General features: G+C 38.0%; 2 protein-coding genes across 2 annotated transcripts; both read left to right on the forward strand.

The window, feature by feature from the left end:
• Positions 1-3,705: 3,705 nt before the first annotated feature.
• Positions 3,706-20,771, forward strand: LOC149007283 (ras-related protein Rab7). Its single transcript, XM_089166743.1, has 7 exons — positions 3,706-3,972; positions 4,112-4,138; positions 4,272-4,371; positions 19,743-19,889; positions 19,978-20,058; positions 20,170-20,315; positions 20,441-20,771. Exons 1-7 carry the CDS (start codon positions 3,920-3,922, stop codon positions 20,508-20,510), a joined length of 624 nt encoding a protein of 207 aa, XP_089022869.1. The 5' UTR covers positions 3,706-3,919; the 3' UTR covers positions 20,511-20,771.
• A 3,336-nt stretch (positions 20,772-24,107) lies between these two features.
• LOC149007284 (uncharacterized) lies at positions 24,108-25,052 on the forward strand. The gene has a single exon (XM_089166707.1). The coding sequence runs from the start codon at positions 24,311-24,313 to the stop codon at positions 24,821-24,823; it is 513 nt and encodes a 170-aa protein (XP_089022833.1). The 5' UTR covers positions 24,108-24,310; the 3' UTR covers positions 24,824-25,052.
• The last annotated feature ends 1,237 nt before the right edge of the window (positions 25,053-26,289 follow it).

The following is a 26,289-nucleotide window of genomic DNA, read 5'->3' on the forward strand; positions in this document are numbered from 1 at the left end:
TAGGTCACCTTCAAGGGTAGGGAGGATGCTTGACTTTATCAACCTTCCCACTTTTTCCCTAGATATATGACCAAGTTTTTTATGCTACAACGTGTAAGACTACTCCTTAGGTAAGGGTCTTTTAGGGCAACAGTTTCAACATTACAGGAAATCTAGATATCTTCATTTAGAATCAGACATAATCTATATAATCTATATTACATTGTACAACATCCAACCTTATTTGAATTAAAAATATAAATATTCTATTATTTTTCACTTCAAAAGAATAACTACTTAAGTCTAAAACTAAAATAGAAATCAAATTTCTTCTAAACACGGGTACATAAAATATGTCATCTTACATCAATTTAAAACTAATATTTAATACTGAAATGATGTCTCCTACTACCTCTACATCCTCTTCTATTTGTGTCTCCATTGCAAGCTTTGATTCCCTCTATATTAGCTTCCACCTATTTTTGAATCCCTATAGTGTGGAAGTATATCATTATCTAGTCATCAGAACATAATGAGACTAGTGAAAATTGAATTCTTGTATAACAATCAAATAATGAATTCTTTTATTCCAGCATTTGGCTAACCAAGCTTTGTACTTGGTGCAGTAAGCCTTTGACCTTCTTATTACAGAAAAAGCAATAGTCAACTCCCGTTTTATAAGGAAGTTTTCTTTGGTCCCAAATTGTTAGTCTAACCGGATTCTTTATCTTTACCCCAAGAATCTTAATGAGTATGGTTCTTGAACTTCTAATTTCATGGGTGTTGTGTTTAGATGCAAACAAGGCTATATAGGTTTCATTTGTCTTTCTTTAGTTTCTATTAAGTCATTTAAGGACCAAGTTTCATCTTGAGAAAGATAAATGCTCTTTATAATTTCAAACTTAGGGGAAGATGCTAAGGGCTTTGAAGGACAATAGTAGGGGCAATGAAGAAAAACATTTGAGTCTTGAGTTTTGTCTCGAAAAACAATCATCCTAATAAAATAATCCCTAACTTCTCTAAAACCATCACACCTAATGATAAATAACTCTTATAGAAATATACTTATTTCAACAATAGTGAGATAACAATCTCAAAGCAGTGCATTCAGTGGGTCAACCACTCTTCAAGTGTTCCTTGATGAACCTCTTAATGAGTAGTAATTAGACATAATTTTTCACCTGTATAGTGTAAATCAACTTTTATCTTCTAAACTCTAATGAGTAGTATCCATCGATTTCTCAGTAACTAATAATGTGTGGTCATCTATTATTTCTATAGCAAACAATACATCCTCTATAATTTTGTAAAGTTTGACTTTATAAGAATTTCAATAACAATTACACTGTTGTTGACAGAAAATGTGACTAACATCAAACAATGCCTACTTTATTAGCATAATATGTAATTTGCAAGCACACTGCTAGAAATAATACATATATATCTCATGTAGACACTTTCAAACAGAATTCATGACTATACAATTGTAATACTCCCTCACTTTATTGCTACAATGTGGATAACATGTAACTTAAAAACACATCACTAGAAAATGTACATATATACCATCATGAAAATACATTTGGACAGAATTCATGACATATAGTTGTTCCAATGGCCATGAAAATGTTCCAATATCAGCGCCCATGAGAATGTTCCAATATTCGAAAATCTATCACATTTGGGTGTATAAACTTCTTGAATCAATCAACTCCCAACTATTTACTGGATAAGTCATCTTCTTAATGTCAATATGCAATTATTCACCTTTGAGTGTATAAAGGTTTATTAATATCAAGAGACATCCCGTTATCTTATATGATTATTATTCCACAAACCTAACAATGAGTGCCACTTTGTTATTCACCCATAATCAAGCTCATGAAACTTTCTTATGTTGAGATATACTTTATATTACTCACAATATGATATTAGTTGTAATTTTTTAAACCGAATGGCAAAGGGCTAGATTGCCGATAAAATTTGAATACATGCTAATACATTGTTTGAAAAAAGCTTCAGTATTATCAAAAGACAATCAAAATTTTATAAAACATGCATGATATACATCTTACAATTGCATAATATCATATAAAACATGCTCACAATACAAAATCATATGACAAAATAAAATAACCATATTAAAAATTTGTCCAACAACAAAGGTACAAAAATAATATAAATATATTATATCATATTTCACATATATAGGTGTAGAATTTGATCCTAAAAATGGTTCCATTGTGTTTGAAAGGATCCAAAACATAAAACAACGAGAGCACGCTTCAAAATTTCTTACAGTTTAATTGGCCAGAATTAAAAAAAAAAAAACCATATATATAACATTCTATTTTTTTAATATAATTAAATTAGTTCAACCAGGACAGAACCGGGTCAGACCAAATCGAACTAGGAGGCCTGAACTACTCACGAGCATACATGTTGACTGACAATTAGCTGGTCGACTTGTTGAGTCATACAATTAGGTTGTGGTCAACAACTAAACCAAAGGTCAAGTAGTCTGATTGAAACAAACCAAACAGAACCGATTAATGCTGTCAGATCGTTGATTGGTCAACCGGGTTGGCCTGATTGACCTGTAGGATCATGGTTAGGGGGGTCATCGATCGATTTGAGTCTGACCCGTTGACCTAGTCAAATAGCCACGTCGTCGCCCAATAATCAATTATTTATGATTAAATAACTCTAGAAAATAAAAATAAAATGGGATGCCGGATTTCGGCAGCATTTTTGGAGTTTGATAGTGGCCCATAATATACCGATCTCTTCGGTTTTTCTAGAGCTACGCAGTGGTGATCTTTGATTTTCAAGACTAATTCTAGAAAATAAAGTTATAGGGCAAAAATTATATCGTTTCAATGAAAACCCTGGGGAGAAAATTCACAAAATTCATTGTTTCGATTTTAGAGCTCTAAATAAACATTAATCAACATCATTGTGGGTTTAAATCAATTTTATGTTTAGTCACATGTAAGATTAAATCTAGTCAGGCTCACATAGATTGATAAAAAATACTTTAAGATAATAATAGTACAATATGATGAAAAATACATTCTTTGGGATCCATGGGAGACAAAATACAGTGGAATCTTTTCTTTAGTCTCCCACGAAAAACAAACATGTAATTGATTCTATAATTAACTTGATACTAGATTTTCTCCTCTGGACTTCTCCCTATTCATTGGCTTGACGGAATAACTTCTTTGAACTAACATTTTATGTGCAGAGAATAATGTGATGCATTAGAGTTTAGACGAGGGACATAATATCTCTTTATATAGGGAAACTCATTATATTGTCCATCAAGATCTATCGGTTTCTATTAGTGTATACTAACCAGTCTATATAAGAATTTTTTTTTTTTTTTTTGATAAAGTCTATATAAGAATTTTACCAACCATATATTATTCATATCAGACCAAATAAGGAAACTAAATTAGAATGTAACACAATAATGAAGTCCCCTTATGTAGAATATTATGTAGAATATTTTATTCTAACATGCATGGGGACCACTATGGATTTTGTGGAGTATACTTGGCTTTCGGTGGAATTATATTGACGGGACCCATGCTTGTGCTCGTAGTTTATAGCACAAATGCTTGCATAGGTCGAACTCGTAAGTTCGAATATTGCGTACGAGGGGCGCTAGGTCGGCATTACAGCGTCTCCTCTTTTTGTTTATCAGAACATTAAAAACGTAATCAGTGGCATTTTCGGTATGTGCAAAGAAAACTGTCGAAAGTGTCCTGCGACTTCGACCCGTCTTCTTGGTTCTGTTCATATTTTGGTCGGTCATTTTAATTAATAATTATTAGGAAAATTTTGGGCACCTCTCTGTAAACTCATCAGGCGAATTCGACAATTCAAAGCTTTCAATTCCAAAACTTACCAGAGGGATTTCGAAGCTTTTGAATCAATGGCATCTCGAAGGCGAGTGCTTCTAAAGGTCATTATCCTCGGAGACAGCGGGTGAGTCCCTCCTTCCCACCTGAACCGTCTTTTGGTGCACGGATTTAATCCGTAAGATGTTTATTAATTTCTCTCTTTTCCCAAAGATGTTTATTAATTTCTCTCTTTTCCTAATTTCCTATTGATTAATCTTTTCTAGGGTTGGGAAGACATCTTTGATGAATCAGTATCCTTAAAAGTTTCAGATCTTTCTCTCTCTTCATTTAAATACTATTTCTCTTTGTGTTCATATTGATGAGTTTAGACATTTGTATGGTTGCGTATTTTTGGATGTGATTTCCCTTAAACGCTGTATTTAGATACGTGAATCGTAAATTTAGTAATCAGTACAAGGCAACAATTGGAGCAGATTTTCTGACAAAAGAAGTTCAGTTTGAAGATAGGCTATTCACATTGCAGGTGAGGTTCCTAGCTCAATTTTCTCGCCCAGTCAGATTTGCTTTTAGTTTCTCTCTAAATTTCAAGTGTAGTCATTGTATGTTTGTTAAAAAAAAATCCACAACTTGATCTGTTAATCACGTAAATTGATTAAGGGAGTTCTGAAATTTGAATTCACACACTTGTGTAATGAATTGATTGCACCATAAACCTATTAATAATTCGTTGGTTAATTCATTTCATATGCCTAATTGCACTTCGTGCGAATTATGGGATTCCAAGCTGATCAGTGATTTTGGCTTTGGTTCGTTTTTTGTTTAAAGCAGCTCCTTTAGTGATGATTATTAAGGCTTTAATGTATTTCCAGGGTTTTTCTTGTGCCACTTCCTTGAAACCTCCGTTGTTGAATACTGTATGAAAATTACAGCAGACTACACATTCTCAGTCTTTCCTCTATGTATGTGCAACTGTGTGCATGCTTGTGGACACACATGTTCATGTATATGGACAGTCTTGGACGGCTTATTTTCTCCTTCCCAGAAAAACTAATTTCGGGTTATTTTTGATGTATGGTTTTCATTCCTTTGGCTCAGAAAAAGAATGAAGTAATAAATTGAACCGTGACTATTCTATTTGATGAATTATTCGAGAATACTTTGACTTGAGATTTCAACTTTCTGTGAATAATTTTAAAAAAGCTTGAAAATTTTGCCAATCCAAATAATGACAAGAATAGTAACAATTTACTCTTAGCTCAACTAAATAGGGTCGGCCACAAGAATCCTTTCAAAGACAAAAGATAGATGAATGGTTCATCTTCTTCTACAAAACATATGGAAGCTTCTTTTGGGATTCTAGAGCTACAGTGTTCAACTTTTCAGATCCACCAATCTTCAACGTTGAGGACTAAGAATCACTCAAGAGCCTTTTAGAACAACTAAGGTTTAGGACACTGGTGCCCTCTTGGACTCGGGCTCTGCTGCATCTGCAATCTGATGCCCAGGGAATGCCCTGATGTGGACTGTACTGCTCTGTTTGAGTTCAAGTCTTTTAACCCTGCCATCCATGGTGTTGTTCAAGTAACCTCATCAATTAACAGTGTCGCCAATGGTAAGGGAAAAAACCCAAACAAAAAAGGAAAAAAAAAAAAAAAAAAAAAGGAAAAAAAGGAGCAAACCCCACCGCCGCAGGAGGGAAAAAAAAGGAAGGAGAGAGGGGGGGAAAAGAGGGGGGGAAAAAGTAAATTCTGTTGGAGTTTGCCAAGGGAAAGGGGAAAAAAAAAAGGAGAAGGGGGAGGGGAAAAGGGGAGGAAAAAAAATAGAAGCAGCAAGCGAGCGCGGGGGGGGACCCGGGAAGGCTGCCAGGGTGCCAGCGGAAATGCGAGGCTGGTTTATCTGTGTTTCATTTTATTTTGTGTAAATTTGAGAAAGTTATAGGTTCTTAGTATATAAATCTGTGGTGGCGCCGCCTTCCCCCCTGAGTGGTTTATTAAAAAAAAGAATAATTAAATAATGTATGCCGGGTTGGTGGTTTTGTTAATATTTTTTTGTGGTTGATTTTCCCTTCAAATTTTTAAAAAACAGAAGAGATATAGGTCAGGGCAGTTAGGGAGGGACCTAACCAGTAAGTGATAATGAGTTTCTGAAACAGTTTGACAGAGAGTGTGTCCATGACTCTCAGGTAGCTTCTGCAATTGTTAATGAAGTTTTCTTCTTATCCATTTCATCTTACCTTCAAAAACCAAAAACTGGTGCTGTTCTTCAATACCAAAAGTTCTTATTTCATGATTGATTCCCATATGAAATGAAATTCTTGTTGACATATGGATTTAGTGTTCTGAATCTTCTGATGAGTAAATTGAAGAGCTGCATTTACCATATTTTGGCGGCCTAATTAATTAATGGATCAAAGTTGTTTAGGCATTTGAATTGGAAGGGAACTGTGAATCTCTTTTGCAACTCTTTAGTTGAATTGTTAAATAATGGATAAACTTTGATGCAATGATTTTTGTGAGTGTTGAGTGAACCATGGATTTCCTTCTTTTGTGTCCCCCTTTTCTGTTCACACTCAGATTCAGTAATTTGATTCATTAGGACTCTTAACTTTCATTTATTCTCATGCAATGTTATGAAGAGCTGTCTTTATTTACTGTCGACTCCACCAATGATGTCAACCACTCAACTGCATTTGTTGAGATCATGTGGAGGTGAATCTCATTAAATGCTTCGGTAACAGTATACCTGATACTATAATGTGCTTCCCATGCTCCATGTTTGTTGAAAAGGCAGTGATGTAAACCAAAATTCTAGGGTTTTGAGTTTTGATACTATGTCCTAGAATTGGTTTCACTCTAGGATCCTCTTTAATAGAATCAGCAGTCAATTAGGGTTTAGAATACCCTATGGTTGAAGGGAATGGGTTGGTTATGGTTTAGGGTTTGAGAGAAATTAGGGCTTTTAGGGTTTTGGGAATTTAGGGGATATAGGGTTCCTTGGTGATATGGTTATGAGGGATAATATATGGGAAAGGTTAGGTTAATGTGTTGGATATGTTTTTATGGATCTCAAAGATACAAACCGATCCCATGGGAGAAGTGATAAATTCTTTGAGATGGAAGCTTGGGTCTATAGAGTGTCAGAATGGGTTGAAATTTGGAGGGAATGTAGGTACTAGTAATGGATATGATCCCTAAAGTTTGGTGGGGCTTTGGACGGCTAGATTGAAAGATATTAAGATTCTTGTTTTTAACGTCTTGGAAAGTATGAAAATTCAAGAAAATAATTATATCTCGAAATCGGACGGTCAAAATGGGGTCAAATTGGGATATAAGGTCACTGGGGTTGGGGGGGGGGGGGGAGAAGGCTGCTAAAGTGTGAGACAGATCTAACGATTAGATTGGTGTAGATCTGACATTGAAATTTGGGTCTTAAGAAAAGTCCTAAAATTCAAGAAAATAAAACAAGAATGGTGCTGTGGATGAGGGAAGAATGGGAAAAGCTAGGGATGGGGTTGGGGATGACATTTGCTTACTTTTAGATGGTGAAAGACTGCTGTTATGGTTGAATTGCTGCTGGAATTGAAGAGCACCTGCTGAAATTGAAGAAGGAGATCTCACACAATCGCCGTGGCCTTCTCAAGAAGCCACTACTTGACTTTCCCCCAAACTCATATTTAGTTTCATTCAATTCAACTTGAAAATTACAAAGTTGGAAGGCTTTGTTTATAGCCACAAATAAGAAATAGAAAAGGAATTTGAATTGGTAAACCAACTGGAACTCTAACTGGCTCCAAAACTAACTCAACTTCAACTACCACTCAACTACTTTGACATTAGAGAAAATAAAAATATTAATAATAAAAGAAAAAAAAACCCTCTTTCGCTAACTCTATAGGACTCTAATCTAAATTCTAGGAGTTGATATGGAGCCCTAAAAATAAGGAGATTAAAGTGGACTCAAATTGTGAGATCCCACCCTAATTGGGAATCTCATCTAAACCAGGGCTCTCAAATATCTTGCAAAATAATAATAAAAATAAAATAAAATAAAAAATATATCTAGGGTCTAGACAACACATTGGACTCAATGGGACCCAGATCTAAGACACTCAAAATTGTCAAAATGGACAAAATACCCTTGGGAAGGTTTGGCCAGCCCTTTAATGTGCTAATTGGACTTGCTTCTTGAGCCAGCTTTTGCTGGTTCTTCGGAGGGCCCTGGGTCTGGTTACATCAGGCTGCAATCTCTAAAAGCCAGTTTCTAATATCAGAGAACTGCAAAGCCAAGACAAGACAGTTTAGGGTAATCTTGCTGGGGTGTATGTCAAAGCTTCCATGGACTAGCCTCAAATGGGCTCTTGTCTTGTGGCTAGTGATGGAGATGCTAGGGTGGATGAGTCTGAATGGTTTTAGATGGGTTAGTGATATGACCATGAGTCCTGCCCCTTGCTGAAACCCTTAGTGGGGCCACTTGATGCCTCCAAGAAGCCTCCCTAGGCTGGTGGAATCTCCTAGGAGGGGCATATAGGGCATTTTCAGCCCTCTTTTTATTCCTGGAGTTAATTCCAGATTTAGTCCTAGAGTCCAATCTGGGTTTTACTTCTTATTTGAGTTGTGCCTGAGTTGGTCGAGTGTGGATATGATTAGACTCTTCTACAGGAATGGTTCCTATCTTTTAGGAGTTTGCTTTTAATTAGGATATCTTTATCCGTAGTTAGTAGTTGAGTGTCCTAAGGAGTTTGTTTTCAAGGTGAGCTTCCTTAGATAGAGTTTTAAGTTATCTAATCTTTTAATTTTTAGCACTTGTATTTTAGATATTGAAATTCTATTTCAAGGGTCAAGATTACATTGTGGGATCCTAGTCTATATAGGAATCACTCTTAGATTCTAGTTCTTTGTAGTAGGCTAAAAATGGCCTATTGTTTCTTTGAAATTGTCTGATTGAATAAAATTAAAGTATTTGTGGGACGGAGAGTCGTGGTTCTCTTTGGGAGGACTACAATGGATTTTTGAAGAGTTCTTCATCAACAATCAACAATCAATCTCTAGTTCCAGCAGGCATTAACATATTCTAGCATCTTCCTCAAGTCTCCATCATCTTCTTCAAGAACTACAGCATCGTATGAGTTAGTACAGTAGACCCCCATCCCTTTCCTACCCTCCCTACTGCATCCATCAAACCCCTTCCCCAGATCCTCCCCCACCCATGCAAGACCATACTCCCCCACTCCCTGCTGTCCCACCCCTGGCAGCAACCCCTACCCTTTATAGTCCTTAAACCCTATCTCCAGGCCCATATGATGCTTCCTGGTCCGTCCCCCACCTCTCCCCTACCCTGCTGCCCCTTCATCCCCTCTCTTCTCTTCATCGCACCCTCTCCTCTTCTCTCTCTGAATTGTGGCAACAGTAGCAGGAAAAAAAAAAGAATCAAGGTTGCCCAAGATCTTGTAGAGATCCACCCATAGCCTTCCCCAGAGTCATTCCCAAACCCATCCAAACCCCAACTGCAGGGTTCCTTTACCTTTCCTAATTTGCCCTAATATTATTTTGGCCATCCTACTACACCTAGTAAGGATCCCATCTTTTGACAAAACCCTAATTTTTCCCTTTTCTCCAAAAGTCTTCCCACACAATTTTTGATTGACCCATATCCCTCCTAAGAGATTCCAACAACTTTCTTGGATGACCATAGGCATTCCATAATATTTTTACTTTATTTGCTAGAAAATTATGGGCAAATCCTAAATTCTAGGGAATCTCTCCAAGAAACCCTACCCCTATAATTGGATTTACATCAGTTGGTCTAGATTCAAATTTATAAACTAATTGGAGGTTTTGATGTAGTCCTTTAATAAATGATCAACTTGGATTTTGTTCTTCTAAGATCTTGATGAGAGCCAACTTATGGTACAAATAGGTTAGGTTTAGTTAGGCTAGGTTGTATTATGTTGCTTGGAATTTTTATTTTTAAATCTCAAATGGAATCTATTGGATTTAGATGATTCAGTAATTGTTTTTTAGGCTGGGTGACTCGCCCGACCAAGGTGCCAAACAAATGGAGTCTATTGGATTTAGATGGAACAGTAATTGTTTTTGTAGGCAGAGTAAGTTGCCTGAGCAAGGTGCCAGACAAGATGATGGACAAAGGCTTTTTCTGACTCGGTTTAAAAAATGAATGGAAAAAACTTTCCAGTCAGAGAGACAAATTCACCAGCAGCAGTTCAAGCTTTTATCTGTGGTGAAGCACTTTCTCTATGGGTAGTGCCAGTGCAGTTATTGATCTTGATCCATGGGATCTGCTGATTTTGGGTCAACCAGTGAGGGTTCTGGGTTATCAATGAGGCATCGACTCGGAAAGGATACTTGGCAAAGTCAATGGGCTTTTTAACTGCATATATATATATATATATATATATACACACACACACACACACACGCACTTAGGGGTGATGGGGTGTTGGTTGCCGAATGTAGGTGGGGGAGCTGGAATGGATCTATAGGTTGAATCATCAACCGAAACAGGATCTTGACCTGTCTTCATCGAGAATTCTAGATAAAACCCTCTTTGGAGGTTGCCTACCAAGATTACAATAGTCGATACCTAGATTAGCAAGATACTAATAAGAGTAGCAGCAAAAGCTGAATCAAATTTCCTAATAATTGGTTTCTTCTTGTATTCTTCTCTAAGGGTGGTATTAATAGATGACTGATCTGCCCCTTATGAGCATACTAGAATTAGGAAAAGAACTCCAAAAGTTGTGGAACTTAAAACCATATTTGACTTAGAGATCCTACTGGACTTGGTACTTGAATACTTTAAACTGAAATTAAACCTTTAAAAGCTACTACAGTGCTTAAACATAAAGTAATAGACTACTCTGTAATAGCTCATTACAACATTCTTAGTCAATTAACAAGCTATTTTCATAGTTAACCTAGAAATCAGCTTTTAGGCCCGTAGAATAGATCCGGGGCAAAGGCCCAACACTCAGAGCTATCAACCCTAGGTTAATTTCAAAGGAAAAAGGTTTCTTGATACGTGGTAATTTGGGGTGATCTTTCATGGTGATGTTTGGGTGGCCAAGGATTTTCAGAACTGGATGGAACTTTGACCTAGTTTTTATTTTATTTTATTTTATTTTGGGGGGGCGGGGGTGTTTATTGTAGGGATTATGCTTTCCAAGTTTGAGTGAGTTTGGATGGTTAGCTTGACAATTATGGAGCTTCTTGATTTTAGGTCGAGAAATTATGGTTTCTACCAAGAAAAGGTTGATTCTATGGTGAGGACTTTCAGATCAGGTTGGGGTTCAGATCAAAGATAAGGATTGTGTGAGGGAGGTGTGTGTATGGAAGCTTTCTGATGAATAGATCTTCAGATCTGATGGAATGATTGGCTGGTTGGATTGGGATTTTATTTGGCTGAAATAAAAATTAATTAATTAATTAATTTATGGGAAAAGAAGGGGGATATGGATTAGGTCTTTTTAACTCCACAGTGAAGGAAAAAGGCAGATCTTCGAAGGACTGATTCCATAGTCAGCACTAGGGGTTAGGGTTTCAATTCTTAAGCACCTCAATTTTCCTTCCTGGACTTTGAACCACCAGGGAGCGAGGATTTTCTTCTCCCCCAGGCCGGGGCCTCCACACAAGAAACTTCAAATGTCTCAGGTATCCAATGTCAAAATTTAATCAAACCAGCTGTAGTTTGTTCTTCCTTCATGGGGGTTTAAATAGGCCCTACGCCAATTGATTACTTCAAAGGACATGAAGTCCTAACTCAAAACGAAAATGGTAACCACGTCCTAAAGCATAGGGAACTAGTCCCAAAATAAAAGAACAGCGGTCCTCTAAATCATGGAGGCTGCTTTAATCTAAATAAACACTTGAACTAAGTGCCTCTGACCTTAAATACTGAAATTATATTGCTGAAAATCAAAATTACACTAGTAGACGGATGGGCTGCCAGCTTTACTGTTGGGCAGCAAGGTCTTTAGCCCTGTTTGGCCTTGTTCTTCCATGGTTGTCACGGCGACAAGGCAATGTGAGGCAATTTAGGCCAGTTGAGGCGACGAGGCGCCTGCCGAGGCTCTTTCGAGGCGGTCAAGGCATTTGAAATGACATTTTTAGCTTACATCCCATACGCTCTTGCTCATCGTGAATATATCATATTTAATATATTAAAAAAAACCAACATTAGGCTACCTTAAGTCATCCAACATACCAAAAAAACCTCATATAGTAATTATCTTGGTCCTAAATAAATTACAAGTGTTTAAGTACTATGTAAGTTCTCTTATAAAATCAGTAATTCATAATTTATTATGAAGTGTCATACTATCATCAACTATTCAATTCATAATAAAAAAAACCTGCTGGAATAGGACTTTGCAAGTAATTACAGGGACACTAGAGCCATACTTCCTCTTGGAGAAGCGAGAGGGGAGTCGGGTGATGGGATGAAGGCGAGTGTTTAGGAGGGTTTTTAGGTTAGGGATTTTGAGAATTTTCTGTATCGTGTGCTAAGTGAGGAAGAAGACAAAGTAGTTTTTTAATTATTTTTTTGATTTAATATTTATAAGTGATCCCATATACAGTTCAGTTTTGATACATCATCCAACTAATGTAGTTAGATATGCATTTTAATTAATTACTTTCAATTTAGCATATTTGTTTGCCTTGAGCCTCAAGGCGTTTGAGGTGTCCGAGGCAAGGCCTTGAGGGTCAACACAACTGCCTTATGCACATCATATAGGGCGAAGGTTGCCTCACACCCTTGAGGACCTCTTCGGATGCCTAGGCGACTCCTTGACAACTACATGTTCTTCTTGAGGTTGTGCAATCTTGGATCTGCATTAGATCCTGGATGCAATCAATCTCCAGCTGGTTTCCTTGATTCTAGGTCATTTTGCATTAAGAACCATTTTTAAACATGGTATACTAGTCACTAAGTTGCAGGGAAACTGATTTAAATAAACCTGATCAAATTTGATATACCCTCAGAAAACTCAGTAGAATAACGCTTCACAATGTTCAACAAGGATAAACTAAGAATAGCTTAAGAACTTCTTACTAGAAATTTAGAGATTGATATTTGACAGAAAAACAACAAGAAAAAAACTCTGACCTCATTCCAGAAGTTCAATAGTGAAGAAGGGGATTAGAAATGAGGGTTTGGCTAGACCTCTCACGTGGCCTTGATGGAATGGTACCAGCGATATTGGAATCTTAGCTATTATGGCAATTGAATCACATTGACCATTAATAGCAATAAGCCGTCCTTGTTTGAAATAAATTGTTGGATGCTGAATGGCTCTTACATCCTATGTTTAGAGTTGATTGTTTGTCATATACTCTTATGTATGAGTAGTGTCTTAAGTAAGAGGCATGAAGTAAGCCATTAATATCAATGAGCCATCCTTTTCATTAAATACATTATTGGGTGCTCAATGGCTCTTACATAATACATATGGAGTTGATTGTGTCATATACTCTTATGCAGGAAGTAGTGTCTTAATTAAAAGGCATTAAGCAAGTAAGAAAGAAGAAACTATCTGAACCATTGGGAAAGAATTTGAGTGTTTTAACCGTATTTTAAACGTTTAAACAACACAGGGGAAAAAAAAAAAAAAAAACAAGGGGGGGGGGCAGGTGGGGGGGGAGGGGGAGGAGATGGAGGAGAGAGAAACTCTCGAGAAAGAAGCTTTGGAGAAAGATGGTGCGCATAGGTCTTCGGATAGGGCTGCTAATGGCTTCTCTCAGAAGATGGACGGTGGGAAATCTTACGCTGGGGTGGTAGGGACTTCCATTATGCCTGAGATTGATTCCCTCCCATCCCCTATGCAGGCTGGATCTTATCGGCGTATTGTTATTCCTCAACTTGAGTATGAATTGCAGCGTACTCAATTTCGTTTCTCCTTGATTGGGAGGGCAAACTTTCGTCAGACAACAATGGATGCTTTACGTGATCTAGCTTCTAAATCATGGAAACTGAAACAAGGAGTTTCTTTTCATTCCTTGGGAAAGGGTTTCGTGATTTTTCAATTTAGATGTGAGGAAGATTTGTTAGAAGTTTGAAGAAGAGGTGTCTGGAATATTGGCAATCAACTGATTCGATTCCAACGTGGCGTCCGGATTTTAACATTCATGCTCCTCAACCGCCGCCAAACGGTTTGGATTCGTTTCCCGATCTTCCTCTTGAATACGGCATGCCAAGGTATTACTTTCTATTGCTAAGACGGTAGGTCGTCCTGTTTCTTTAGACCGTCGTACTCGCCTTGGTTCGTGGGACATTACGCAAGAATTCGGTGGAATTAGAATTGGAAGCTGAGCGTGTGTCTGAAGTTCAAATAGAACGCCTTGAACCTGGTTCTACACGTGTTTTCAGCTTCATTCAAAAGGTGATCTATGAGGATGGAATTCAAAGATGTTTTCGATGCAATCGAGAAGGTCATTTGGGCAAAAATTGCAATGTTAATATGCCTTCGGCTAAAGAGAAGTTTGTTCCTCATCACTTGGCGCATGAAGATGCGGTTCTGAATGAAGGTCCTAATTCTATTAGGATTGCAAAGACGCTGGAGTTTGAGGGTGAGAGTAATTCGTCCTCTCAAGTGGTTCATGCGGCTTTAGTGGAGGCAGGGCTAGTGGACTCTCCGTCGGCCAATGAGAATTTAGTTAATTCTTTTTTAAATCAAGGGGTTTCTGATAATGAGGTGTTGGTTTTGGGTAAGGACTCTTCTTCGAATCCTAGCCAAGAGAGCGACCCTTTTGAACTTCAAAAATCCTTGATGCGGATAAGAGTTCTAAATCTCATGGAAACCTTCTTTTGGTTGATGGTTTTGATTTTCAAAATGGTGTGGTTATTGGTTCGGCCACAAATTTTGAATTTGAAAAATCCTTAGATGTAGATAAGTGTTCTAAGTTTATTGGTAACTCTCCTTTGGAGAGTTCACTAGTGGGACCCGAAGATAAGATTGACGATTGTGATTCAGCCAAGCATTTTGAATTTCAAAATGTCCATGTTTCGGGTAAGACTTCTATTCAAATTGAAAACCTTACGTTGGGGGATTCATTGGTGGGACCCAATGATAAGAATGAAGGGTGTGATTCGGCCAAGCATTTTGAATTTCAAAATGATCATGTTGCGGGTAAGACTTCTATTCAAATTGAAAACCCTACTTTGGGGGATTCATTTGTGGGACCCATTGATAAGAATGAAGGGTGTGTTTCGACCAAGCATTTTGAATTTCAAATAGGTCATCTGCATGGATAAGAGTTCTATTCTACTTGAAAACCTTAATTTGGGGGATTCATTGGTGGGACCCAATGCTGTAAATGCACTAAGAGGTTCGACCAAGGAAGGAAGGTATTTTAGAGAGAAAGGGGCTGACGTGGCAACTAGGGAGAATGCGTTGGACTCTAGTGGGGCCCAGAAGAGTTCGGCCATATTTGAAAATGATGGAACGCTGCAATTGGAAGTTGTTCCTCCTCCTTCGTCTTCTATCTCAATGAGGGATGAAGGCTCTCCTCGTCGGAAGCCTGGTCGTCCTAAGAAGGCTCATGCAGTGAAGAAAGTGGCTACAAGTAAAAAGGGTTTGTTGGCAGAGGAATTCAAGAAGGTAGATGCTGCTTTAGGGAAAGTCTCTACAGTAAATAAGAGCCTCTCATTGGGAGAGGAAAGTGCTGCTTTGTAACTGTTGATATGAAGCTTTTCTTTTGGAATATTCGCGGCATTGGTAATGCGTCTGGTAGGAGGGCCCTTAAAATGCTGTTAATGACTCATCAACCAGACATGTTTTGTGTCGTTGAACCAAAAGTGGATGTTAGTAAGTGCCCAATTCTCTTTATTAATAGATTGGGATATTCTTCTAATTTTGTGTATAATTTTCGGCAGGAGAAAGTTCCAAATCTTTGGGTCTTTTGGAAGAGAGAGTTGCAGCGGCCCTCTATTCTCTCTTCATTCGACCAACAACTCTCTCTTCAATCAAGGGCAGGTGTCAAGGTCATCGGGGTTATGCTTGTTGTGATAGATCTGATGAGAGGCTTTGGAGGATCTTATTGCCTGAGCACATTGTTATGGGGACTTTAATGCGGAGGGTGAAAGGAGGGTTCAAGGATTCAGGGGAGGCGATTTTAGGACATGATGCTTGTGAGCTTTTGAAGTTCCATCTGGTAGAAAAGGAACGAGTTGGTAATGTCGTCGGTCTTGATAGAAGTTTCTTCAATGCGATGGTTAGAGTTGTTGGTGACAAAGACACGAACACGGACACCGTTGGCGTGACAAAGGGCAAACGGAACCGGGTTCAATAATTTTGGATGAGCGATTCTTTTTGGAGGTGGCGTTGGCTTGGGTGGAAGGTGTGGTGATCCATGTACGAGAGATTGAAGAAGTTGGGCGTTAAAGCGGGCAAAAAAAACTAGAAGAGAAGGGAGAAAGAAGCAAACATATGATCAACTGATAGAGATGAATAGATCAGAGGCGAAGTCAAAACGAGTGGATGTTGGATTTGGAAGGTCGGGTTGAGGAGGAGATAGGAATCAAAATCACAAAACGAAGGAATAAAAACGTTAAACGAATGGATGACACGGACACAAGTCGGTGAAGAGGATTATGTGGTGACTACTGAAAACAAAAGGGTTCTACTGGGAACGAGTTGTTGGGATTCCAAAAGTGCTGATGGATGATGATGTATATGGGTTGTTAATAGAGATCAAAGAGGGATGGAAGAGGAGGAGATGGTGAAGTTTTGAAATGTTGGGATATTGTTTAGGATTGGGGGGGATCCTTGAAAAGGAAAAAAGGGTAAAAATTGTTTCTCACTTTAGTTCAAGGTGGAGAAGGCAAGGAAAAGGCCTCTATGATGGGGATTTTTGAAAGATGTAAAGATAAGGTCTGGGAGTCCTTGAAGATTTGAGGAGCAAGGAGCTTGAAGGTAAGATGATTTTGAAAATATGTGGGAACAAAAAACATCTTGTAGAGGAGGGATGGGAATTAAGATTGATATTATGAAGGCAGATACCTATCATGGGAGTTTTTATTCTTGGTCTTGAAGGCTTGGATTTTCAAATAGATGGGTTGGTTGGATTCATGAGATGTGGCACTAGAATCTCGTTATTGAATGGGGACAGTGGATTCTTTGGAGTTGAAAGGGTGGAGGGACCTTTATCTCTCTTTTCTGAAGAGGTACATGGAGGGATTCATTCTTTGATAGCGGTAGATTGAGAGTTTGTGGTCCAGGGAGTAGAAGTTCCTTCCGCGATGTATGTTGATGATATTTTTATTTTTAAATGCTCTTTATGTTATGTTAAAGCTTTGAAAAATTTCTTATCGAAGTATCAAGAATTTTCGGGTCAACATATTAGTTTGGAGAAGAGTAGTTTTTCTTGGACGTGTGCTCTAGTGAAAACAGAAAATTGTGGACATATTAAATATCCAATGTCTCTTTCTACTGATATCTGGGGATAGATATTTTTAAAGGAAGAGTTACTCGGTGATGGTCAGTTTTAGACAAGATTAAGAATCGGCTACAAGGGTGGTGTGGAAAGTTGTTATCTTTGGCAGGTAGAGTGGAGTTGGTACGTTAGTTATTTCTAGCATGAATTCATAATTCAGGATTGGGGCCTAGCTCTATTATTTCTAAGCAGAGGCTTGGATGGTAACTTCATTTGGACGGGGAGTATAGAGGCTGTGAAGAAGGTTACGTGTCTTGGGAAAAAGTATGTACTCCAAAATGTGAGGGTGGTTTGGGTATTCGGAGATTAAGAGATGTCAATTTTGCTTCCTTATGCAAGTTGGCTTGGACAATTAAACATAAACACGTTTTGCTCATTTTTAAAGGGGAAGATGGTGGACAAAAGGGAAATTTAAAGATTTATGGGAGAGTCATCTTTGATGTTGGGATTGAGGAAGGTTTGGGGTTTTGTTCAAGCTAATGAACGGTGGTAATTGGAGATGGTGAATATAAATTTCTGGTTTGATAGATGGTTGGGGAATTTTACCATTGAGACTATGTTGGTATTCTCTAGATTTAGAGGGTCATTTGAAATTGACATTGCGATTGTTTAAACAAGGGGAGTGGAGATTTCAGTCGGGGAAATGCAAATTAAGAGGTAACCTTTATTATGTTATATCATGACCTTGTGTTGGTTTTGTTGATGTTTGTCATTGAAGGTTCGGTGGGGGAGAGTTTAGTTTTCGATCGGCATGGGATCTCTATCGTAGAAAAGGAGAACAACTGGAATGGGCTAAAAGTATTTGGAAGACTTCTTTGCAGCCTAGACAACAAGTTTTCTGTTGGAGACTTTTTCATGATAGGCTACCTGTTGATGCCTTGTTGACTCGGAAAGGGATTATGCTGGCCTCTCGTTGTAATCTATGTGGTAAAGCTTCAGAGGACATAGGACATCTCTTTCTTCACTGCTATTTTCACGTGGATGTGGAGAAGCTTTTGCAGCAAAGTTTGGTTATAGTTGGACAGTAAAAGATTCGATTGTAGAGTCGTTCAAGGCTTGGAAACACCAGGCTTCATAGTCTCCTTTACAGACTGCTTGGATTAATGGATGTTGTTTGCTTTTATACTTTCTTTGGATGGTCCGCAATCAAATCCGGTTTGAAAATTTAAATTTCAGGACTGATGAGGTGGTGAGTTTAATTTTTTCAGACTTAGTACAGTTTGGCTTTAAAATGGATGGAAGAAAAGTAACTCCTACCATTTTTTCGGATGCAAGAAGACTGGGCCTTCACTTCTCTGTTTTTAGTGCTGCTCCTCCACAAGAAATTTTTTGGTGTCCTCCTGCTGTAGGTTGGGTTAAACTAAATATTGATGGGTCTTCTTTAGGCAATCCAGGAAGGTCTGGCGGTGGAGGAGTATTTCGAAATGAAGTTGTTGCGGTGGTTTTCAATTTCAGTATTTTTTTAGATGTTAAAACCAACTTTGAGGCTGAATTGGAAACTTCCATTCACGGATTACGTTGGGCAAGGCATTTACAAATTAAAAAGCTTTGGGTAGAAAGTGATTCAAAAGTTGTGGTGACTTTAATACAGCAGAAGAAAATACCTTGGTATATCTTTCATATGTGGAGAGAGTTACAAGAATATTTGTTGACTATAGATTGGAAGATTTCACATTGCTATCGTGAAACTAATACAGTGGCAGATTTTTTGGCAAATTCGGCAGCTAGAACAGAACTTCGATATTAACATTCCTTGGTCAGCCAATCCTTAATGAACTTGATGTGGATGCCTCTAGACGTCCTAGATTTCGTTTTATAAGTTAGTGGTTTTCTAATATGAGCAAGAACCAGTGAGGAAGGGTGTATTGGGGGCAACAGTTGTTGCGGGTAAGGGAGGTTGGTTCTTTATACGGTATTAATTGATGTATTTTTAACATTTCTTCTTCGCTAATATAATGAAGGTGTTTCAGAAGTGCTTCAAGTAGCTTTGAGTTAACAACTGATTCAGGTGTCTCAGGAGTGCTTCTAGTTCTTCCTGTTTCTTTGGTACTTATTAGATTACCTGTATGGATACTCCTGAAGCTGTTCTGCATCAACTTCCCTAGTTGATCTCTATATGACTTGAGTTTTCACATTAAGGTAGATTTATTTATTAATGTATTTGGGTTTTTTTTTTTTTTTTTTTGTTTTTGTGTGTGGGGGGGGGGTCCGGATCGTCTCCCCTGACAGCTGTTGACCACGAATTACAGGGGTGCCCACAAGGATAGGGTGGCGGGGATTTGTTTAATGTTTTATTATTTTTAATTGTGGGCCCCACATAATTTGTGGTTGTAAGGCGTCGGGGGAGCAGGAGATGATCCACACTCGTGGGGGGGGGGGGCTTGGGGAATCGGAGGGCAAAAAACTTTTATATTATGAGTGACTTATTTTGTGATCATCTGTTCAGATATGGGATACTGCAGGACAGGAAAGGTTCCAAAGCCTTGGTGTTGCTTTTTACCGTGGCGCAGATTGCTGTGTTCTTGTCTATGACGTGAATGTCATGAAATCGTTTGAGAACCTTAACAATTGGCGAGAAGAATTTCTGATTCAGGTAATAATAAGGAACTGTCTGGAATATGCAGCAGTCTGAATTTCTGAATAGCTAAGGACTTGAAACATTTTTCAATTGACTTTATCAGGCAAGCCCATCAGACCCTGAGAACTTTCCGTTTGTAGTGTTGGGGAACAAGATAGATGTTGATGGTGGCAACAGCCGGGTGGTAAGCAGGCCTCTTTCTTTTCTTTGTGATATTTTCTAGCAAAGCTTGAAGGATTTGGTGGCCAAGTTCATTTGGTAATATTGTTCTTGCATGTTCTTCATACTACATCAGGTATCTGAAAAGAAGGCAAAGGCATGGTGTGCCTCCAAGGGGAACATCCCCTACTTCGAAACTTCTGCAAAGGATGGTATTAATGTGGAAGCTGCTTTCCAGTGTATAGCAAAGAATGCTCTAAACAATGAACCTGAAGAAGAAACGTAAGTTTTCGAAGGCTGTATTTCCCTACTCTTTCCAATTTTGTGTTTGTATGTCTGGTTTTCCATAGCTGACTGATATCTGTAATATCTTAAGCTATTCCTGGCATTGTATTTTGTGGATGTAGGTATCTGCCGGACACCATTGATGTAGCAGGTGGAGGTCGGCAACAAAGATCTACTGGCTGTGAATGTTAGGGTGCCAGTATTGGGATGTAAAGGCCATATTCATCCACCATTCAGATCACTAGGGTGTTCTATTGCATAGTAAGTAGGTGCTCAAAGAAATGGAGACAATTTGGCATATGATTAAATCTGTTGATGCCTTCCAACTGTATTCACTGGAATTTATGGAGATTTCTATGGTAATATAAATTATATTTCGCATCGACATTTCTACTAACCCTTAATACAGTTGGTTTACATACATGTCACTTGCATCTGTTAATATAAACCTATGAAAAAAGCAGCAAGGGCTCAAAGCTTCTTTTCTTTCCCAAGTGCCCTAAGTTCAGATTTATGAGTGTCTGAAGATCCAATCTTTGAGCGTGTAGGTTTGTCCACTGAAGCCTTTGGGTCTTCTTCCCGTGTGGACTCAAGCATGCATGGAACTCGAAGGAGTTTTAGTGATCCGTATCTTCCAGGAATGTGCTTCAAGCACAACGATGACAGTTTGATCTCCATTTTTCTTCACCTTCTCCCTCCCCCCCCCCTTTTCCTTCTCCTTGGGCCTCTGGGTCCCAAGTTTGTGACGAGTTCAGATTATCTCCCTTGATAGGGGAGCACTGGCTCATTACACTTTTCAACCACAAAATCAGGTGGAGTTATCAAACGAAAATTTTTAAAAATTTAAAAATTAAAGAGGGGTGGGACCCATATTGGTACCCGTGGACCTTTGTATTCATGGTCGGTAAGCAAAAGTGCTCTCATCAAAGTCGTTGATTTGGACTCCAAAAAGGAATAAAGTGGACCAGAGGTGGGATTTTTAGTGTAATTTATACATGGACCGTATCTCTATTGTGGATGAAACGCTAGGATGATAGATAATTCTTCGAGAGTGATCCAGACTTGTCTATGATTTTGCTTCCGTCTTGCACATTTAATGTGCATGACGGTCATGCTGGTCGTTGGATCAACTTCGAGATGATCTGAGCCATTTGTCCATTTTCAAGAGGAAAAAAGTTGTTTTTGTCATTAAAACGAGCGGTTTACCCCGACGAACTACTCGACTATCTACGAACCGCGATTTATAAGTTTTAAAATCCTGATTCAAAATATACGTTCTAGTAATATATGTCTTCAAAATCGATTACGACCAACATGAAGGCGCATGAACGAGTTTGTAGCAAGACTCCAAACTCAGGCGCCAAACAACTCTCTGATCTATCTTCTTCTTCGTTCTCCCACGATTCTCCCTCACGATTGTACAAGTGAACCCCTCCATTTGGATGTCTTCTTCCATTTGAGCTTCAGACTTATAGCTAGTGCAAGAGTGAAGCAATATTGGATTTTCAAAATCGATTTTGATCAACAAGAAGGCGTATGAAAGAGTTTACAACAAAACTCCAAACCCAGGCGCAAAGAACTCTCTAATCTCTCTTCTTATTTGTGCTCCCATGATTCTCCCTCACGATTGTGCAAGTGAACCCCTCCATTTGGATTTCTTCTTCCATTCGAGTTTTAGACTTGGACCAGTGTGGAAGTGAAGCAATATTGGACTTTGCATTCCTTTCTTTACGATCAACTCACCAAGTCGATCAGCAAAAGGGACCATCCAATGTATTTTGTAAGCTCCAATCCCTTATTTTTCGTTTTTTCTTTTAGGAGTAGCTGTAGTTGTGAAAATAGAATTTTTTTTTTAAATTTTTTTAATCAATTCTATGTATCAGTTTATTAGAGTTTCTTGTTTTTCCTTATTTCTTCCCTCTTTGATTGTTTTGCATCCTCTTCCTTCTATTTTAGCTTGTAATGTTGTTCTAAGAAGTAGATGGTTTGATATCTTCTCCGTATCTGTTTATTAGAGTTTCTCGTTTTTCCTGATTTCTTCCTCTTTTGCTTTCTTTTCCTTTAATAATTGGTATTTGGTTGTTTTGCATTGCCTCTTCCTTCTATTTTAGCATGTAATGTTGTTCTAAGAAGTAGATGGCTTGATATGCTCAAAAGATAAATCCCATGGCATATTTAGGTCATGATTTTTCCGAATACAAATAATGCTACTTCCCTTACTGTGCAATAACGTGTATCATCATTTGGCACAGTTGGTGCATTGATGAGTTCATAGGTTATGCTTTGGATATGGAATAAGATCATTAAAAGTTCCAGCTTTGCTCAGATTCTATGTTACTTTGTTTGCATAATTATGGGTTTGTTGTTGCCATGAATTCTCTAAAATTATTTTGGTAATTGAAAAGGAAAGCTAAGTTTTTATGACTTTGTTAGTGCATCTATGTCAATGATTTTGACCTCAAAAGTTGAAACCAAAGGGAAGTATCTCTTTTGTGTGTTTTTTATTCCCTTCTATCTCACATTATGAACGGTAGACAATAATGAAATAATTGGGCAGGTAATGGTGATTGAAAGACAAGCATGGAGATTCATCTGACTTCATTGTTCTAAATGCATATCAAAAGCCCCCCGGATTTGGAGAATGATGTCTTTCACTTGGGTTCTTGAGAAAATTCTATTTTTTAAAATTATTATTATTATTATTATTATTATTTTATTTTATTTATTTTTATTATTATTTTTTATGTTGGGCTTATGTTTCTCTGCAACAGTTATGGAGAACTGACAGAAATTTATGAGTTTTGAAAACCGTCCTTTCTAAAAATGATTTTGAAATCGTATATTTTGAATAGGACATTTAAAAACTTATAAACTGCGGTTTGGAGGGGTAAACTGTTTGCTTCAATGACAAAACTGTTTGTCAATCATGAGTTAGTAAAGCGGTTAAACACTCTACCTCCCATGGGGGGCCTTGGGTTCGCACCCATTCCGCGGCATTAATTTGAGGATGTAATCGTGGTTGTGGTGCGCGCGAAGCTGGCCAGATGAACCTCATAAAAAAATGTAACAAAAAAAAAAAATTTGGCCAAAACAATTACAAAACTATTTTTTTTTTGTCTTTTTTTTTTTTGGGTGAAGCTGGCAAGTTGATATTATGTGGAGGAGGGGGAATATTATTAATATATGTGCTGTCAGATGGGTGGGAACCCATGTTGTTATCTCTTGAAAATGGACGGTTGTTATCTCTTGAAAATGGACAAATGGCTCATATCATCTCGAAGTTGATCCAACGGCCATATGACCATCTTGCCCATTAACTAAAGCAAATCCCACCCTCCCTCCCGCCAATGGAGGAGTAGTAGAATGGTTAGAAACTTACTTCTCAGTGGAGAGGTCATGGGTTCAACTCTTACCGGCGGCATATGTAATATCTCTATTACCATATATAAAAAGCGCATTTGTACCAAAAAAAAAATTCCCACCCTCCCACGGGGAGGTCCGTTGGCATATATAAGTATATATTTTGATCCAACGGCCATATGACCATCTTGCACATTAACTGAGGCAAATCTCACTCGTTTGTGGCCAATGGAGGGTTAATGGAGTGATTGTGAGTTTAGGTGGTGGGTTCAATCCTTGCTGACGGCATATGTAATATTTCGTACTTAATATCCTTATATATTACCCAAAAGTTTTTTTACCACGTGGATAGAAAGATGGCTTCATGCGGAATATCACGGACCGCAATGATAATCGAAATAATCGATTTATTTGGAAGATTCAGGTGTTTCGTCCACTTCAAAAAAGTCCATGTGTCACGCATTAACGGAGACAGGAGGAATTCAATTCTGGGTGTCACATCCGTGAAGAGAAGAAGAAGGGAAGATCAATTGCAGAGCGCGGTGGAAAGGATTGAAGTTGGGATTTCTTCGATTTCTGGATCTAAAATTTAATAAGAGCTTCGCCAAAAAAAAAGGAGGCTAGGGTTACAGATGGAGGCATCCGGGGGAGAAAAATTGCTGAAGATTCGAGCACCGAGGCTCGAAGATGCAGGTTTAGAGGACTGCGCTCTCTCACCTAAATCCATCAAAGAAGCGTTCTTCAAGGCTGCCAACTCCATTCGTTCTAGGGCTTCTTCCATTCTCACCACCACCGCTGAAGACGAAAGCTGCATCGAGGACCCTGGCCCAAGCGAAGGCAACTTGTCGGATACTCTGTTAGGGTTATCACCGGAGGCGAAGCCATCGGGATCTTGTAGCAACGAGAAAGGCGGTGGCGTTCCAGAGTTCCACGGGGATGACGTCGTCGTCGCCGGCGGTGATTCGTTGAGTGATGAGGAAGGTCAGCACCGTGACAGCAGAGTAATTGGTAAAGAGGTTTATGGGGAAGGGAAGGCATGTGTTGATGAGTTGCAAGATCTCAAGATCAAGGAAGAAGTCGACCACAAGACCGGAGATGAAGATGAGAAAGACGAAGGGCCCAGTTTAGCTGAAACTTATGTTTGAGCTTCGATCAGATAGGAGAGGAAAAAAAAACCCTAATTCTTCTGTTACTGTATTTTTCTCTGTTCTTGTTATGGTTGCAGTTGTTTCGGATAATCAATTTGTGATCTGACTGAAACCATGAAGTTTTAGTTTGTGTGATTTACCATTCAGCTTCAATGAGGGTGAGTTTGTTCATCAAAATTAACGAAAGGAAAAACCGGAATGAATATTGCTCAGAACAGCTGCCTTTTTTTTTTCTTCCCCGAACCGAACCGGTAGCTTTTTATTACCCAAAAACAAAAAAATCGGTAGGCTTTAGAGAAATTTTCAGCGCCACCCTGCTTATCCCTAAAATTTAATTTCATTCCTTGAATGATAAATTCCTCTTAATATATCAAGATATATATATATGGATGGGACTTTTAAAGGGGTCCATTGAGTATCCAATGGAAATAGAGGGGGCTCGTATAAAAAATTCTAAAAATTAATTGAAGTTAATGGTGTTACTAATAAAGAATCTCACTGATAAGTTGGATCATTTAAAAGGTGGCATTAATATTAGAAAGTAATTTAAGGTGTGGAAATAAAATAAAAAAATTTTTAATTTTTATATTAGTGGAAAATTTAATTATTTTAATATAAGCAGATTTGTTTTGATTTTATAAGGTATTGGTGTTTTATAATACTTCTTCGTTGAAATTACAATGGTCTCACAGTTGTTGTCATAATTGGATTGAGAAATTTTTTTCTGAGCATTTGATTTTTTATGAAAAAAAATATATAATATAAAATAATATTAAATGGTTCAGCAGTAGTTGGTTGACAAAGGAGCAACTTTGGTTGACAAAGGAGCAACTTTGGTTTTAGTCGAGCACTAAGAGTCACTAATATATGTGATAAGAAGTTGGAGCTTTTGAATTACGCTTTAGGGTTTAATGTAGTTAGGGGTGTCGACTCTTGACCAAATTGTTAAAAGTGATTTAAATCAGTTCGTTAAGATGTTAACTGGATCAATGAAGGTTTATTGGATGAAGTAGGGGTTGGGGATTGAAAAAACTTATTTGTAATAAGTTTTGGGTTGGTTTGGCTCAATTGTTATGGGTTAGTTAGTCCAAATTAAATAATTTGGGCCAATTTGCTCGTATCTTGATTAAGCTTCAAAAGAATCTTAGAGAAGCCCATTTGAGACACTGTTGATCATACCCGATTAGATTTCAAATCTATGGAGTTACAATCTCTAAAATTAGATGTTTGGTTGTGGATGAAAAATCAAAAACATTTGCACGTGATTAATGTCAAATGTACTTTTTTGAAATCTGATTTCAAAAACCTTACCTCTAAATCTAAGCTGATTCCACGTTTTAGTGTAAAAAGATGAATTTCTAGATTTCATGAATCTAAAGATTTTTACAACCAAACCGGTATAATTCTCAAATTAATGAATCCAGAGATTTGAAATCTTTGGATTCATTAACCACCACAATTGG

The sequence above is a fragment of the Hakea prostrata genome, chromosome 8, assembly GCF_041222555.1.
Source record: "Hakea prostrata isolate BN-2017 chromosome 8, UWA_Hpros_2, whole genome shotgun sequence".
In the NCBI taxonomy this organism is placed as follows: domain Eukaryota; kingdom Viridiplantae; phylum Streptophyta; class Magnoliopsida; order Proteales; family Proteaceae; genus Hakea; species Hakea prostrata.

Bases quoted from the DNA above. Each gene is read 5' to 3' on its own strand.
- LOC149007284 (XM_089166707.1), top strand. From the start codon at position 24,311: ATGGAGGCATCCGGGGGAGAAAAATTGCTGAAGATTCGAGCACCGAGG.
- LOC149007283 (XM_089166743.1), top strand. From the start codon at position 3,920: ATGGCATCTCGAAGGCGAGTGCTTCTAAAGGTCATTATCCTCGGAGAC. The intron at 19,890-19,977 runs GTAATAATAAGG...TGACTTTATCAG, and splicing joins GAGAAGAATTTCTGATTCAG to GCAAGCCCATCAGACCCTGA. The intron at 20,316-20,440 runs GTAAGTTTTCGA...TTGTGGATGTAG, and splicing joins AATGAACCTGAAGAAGAAAC to GTATCTGCCGGACACCATTG.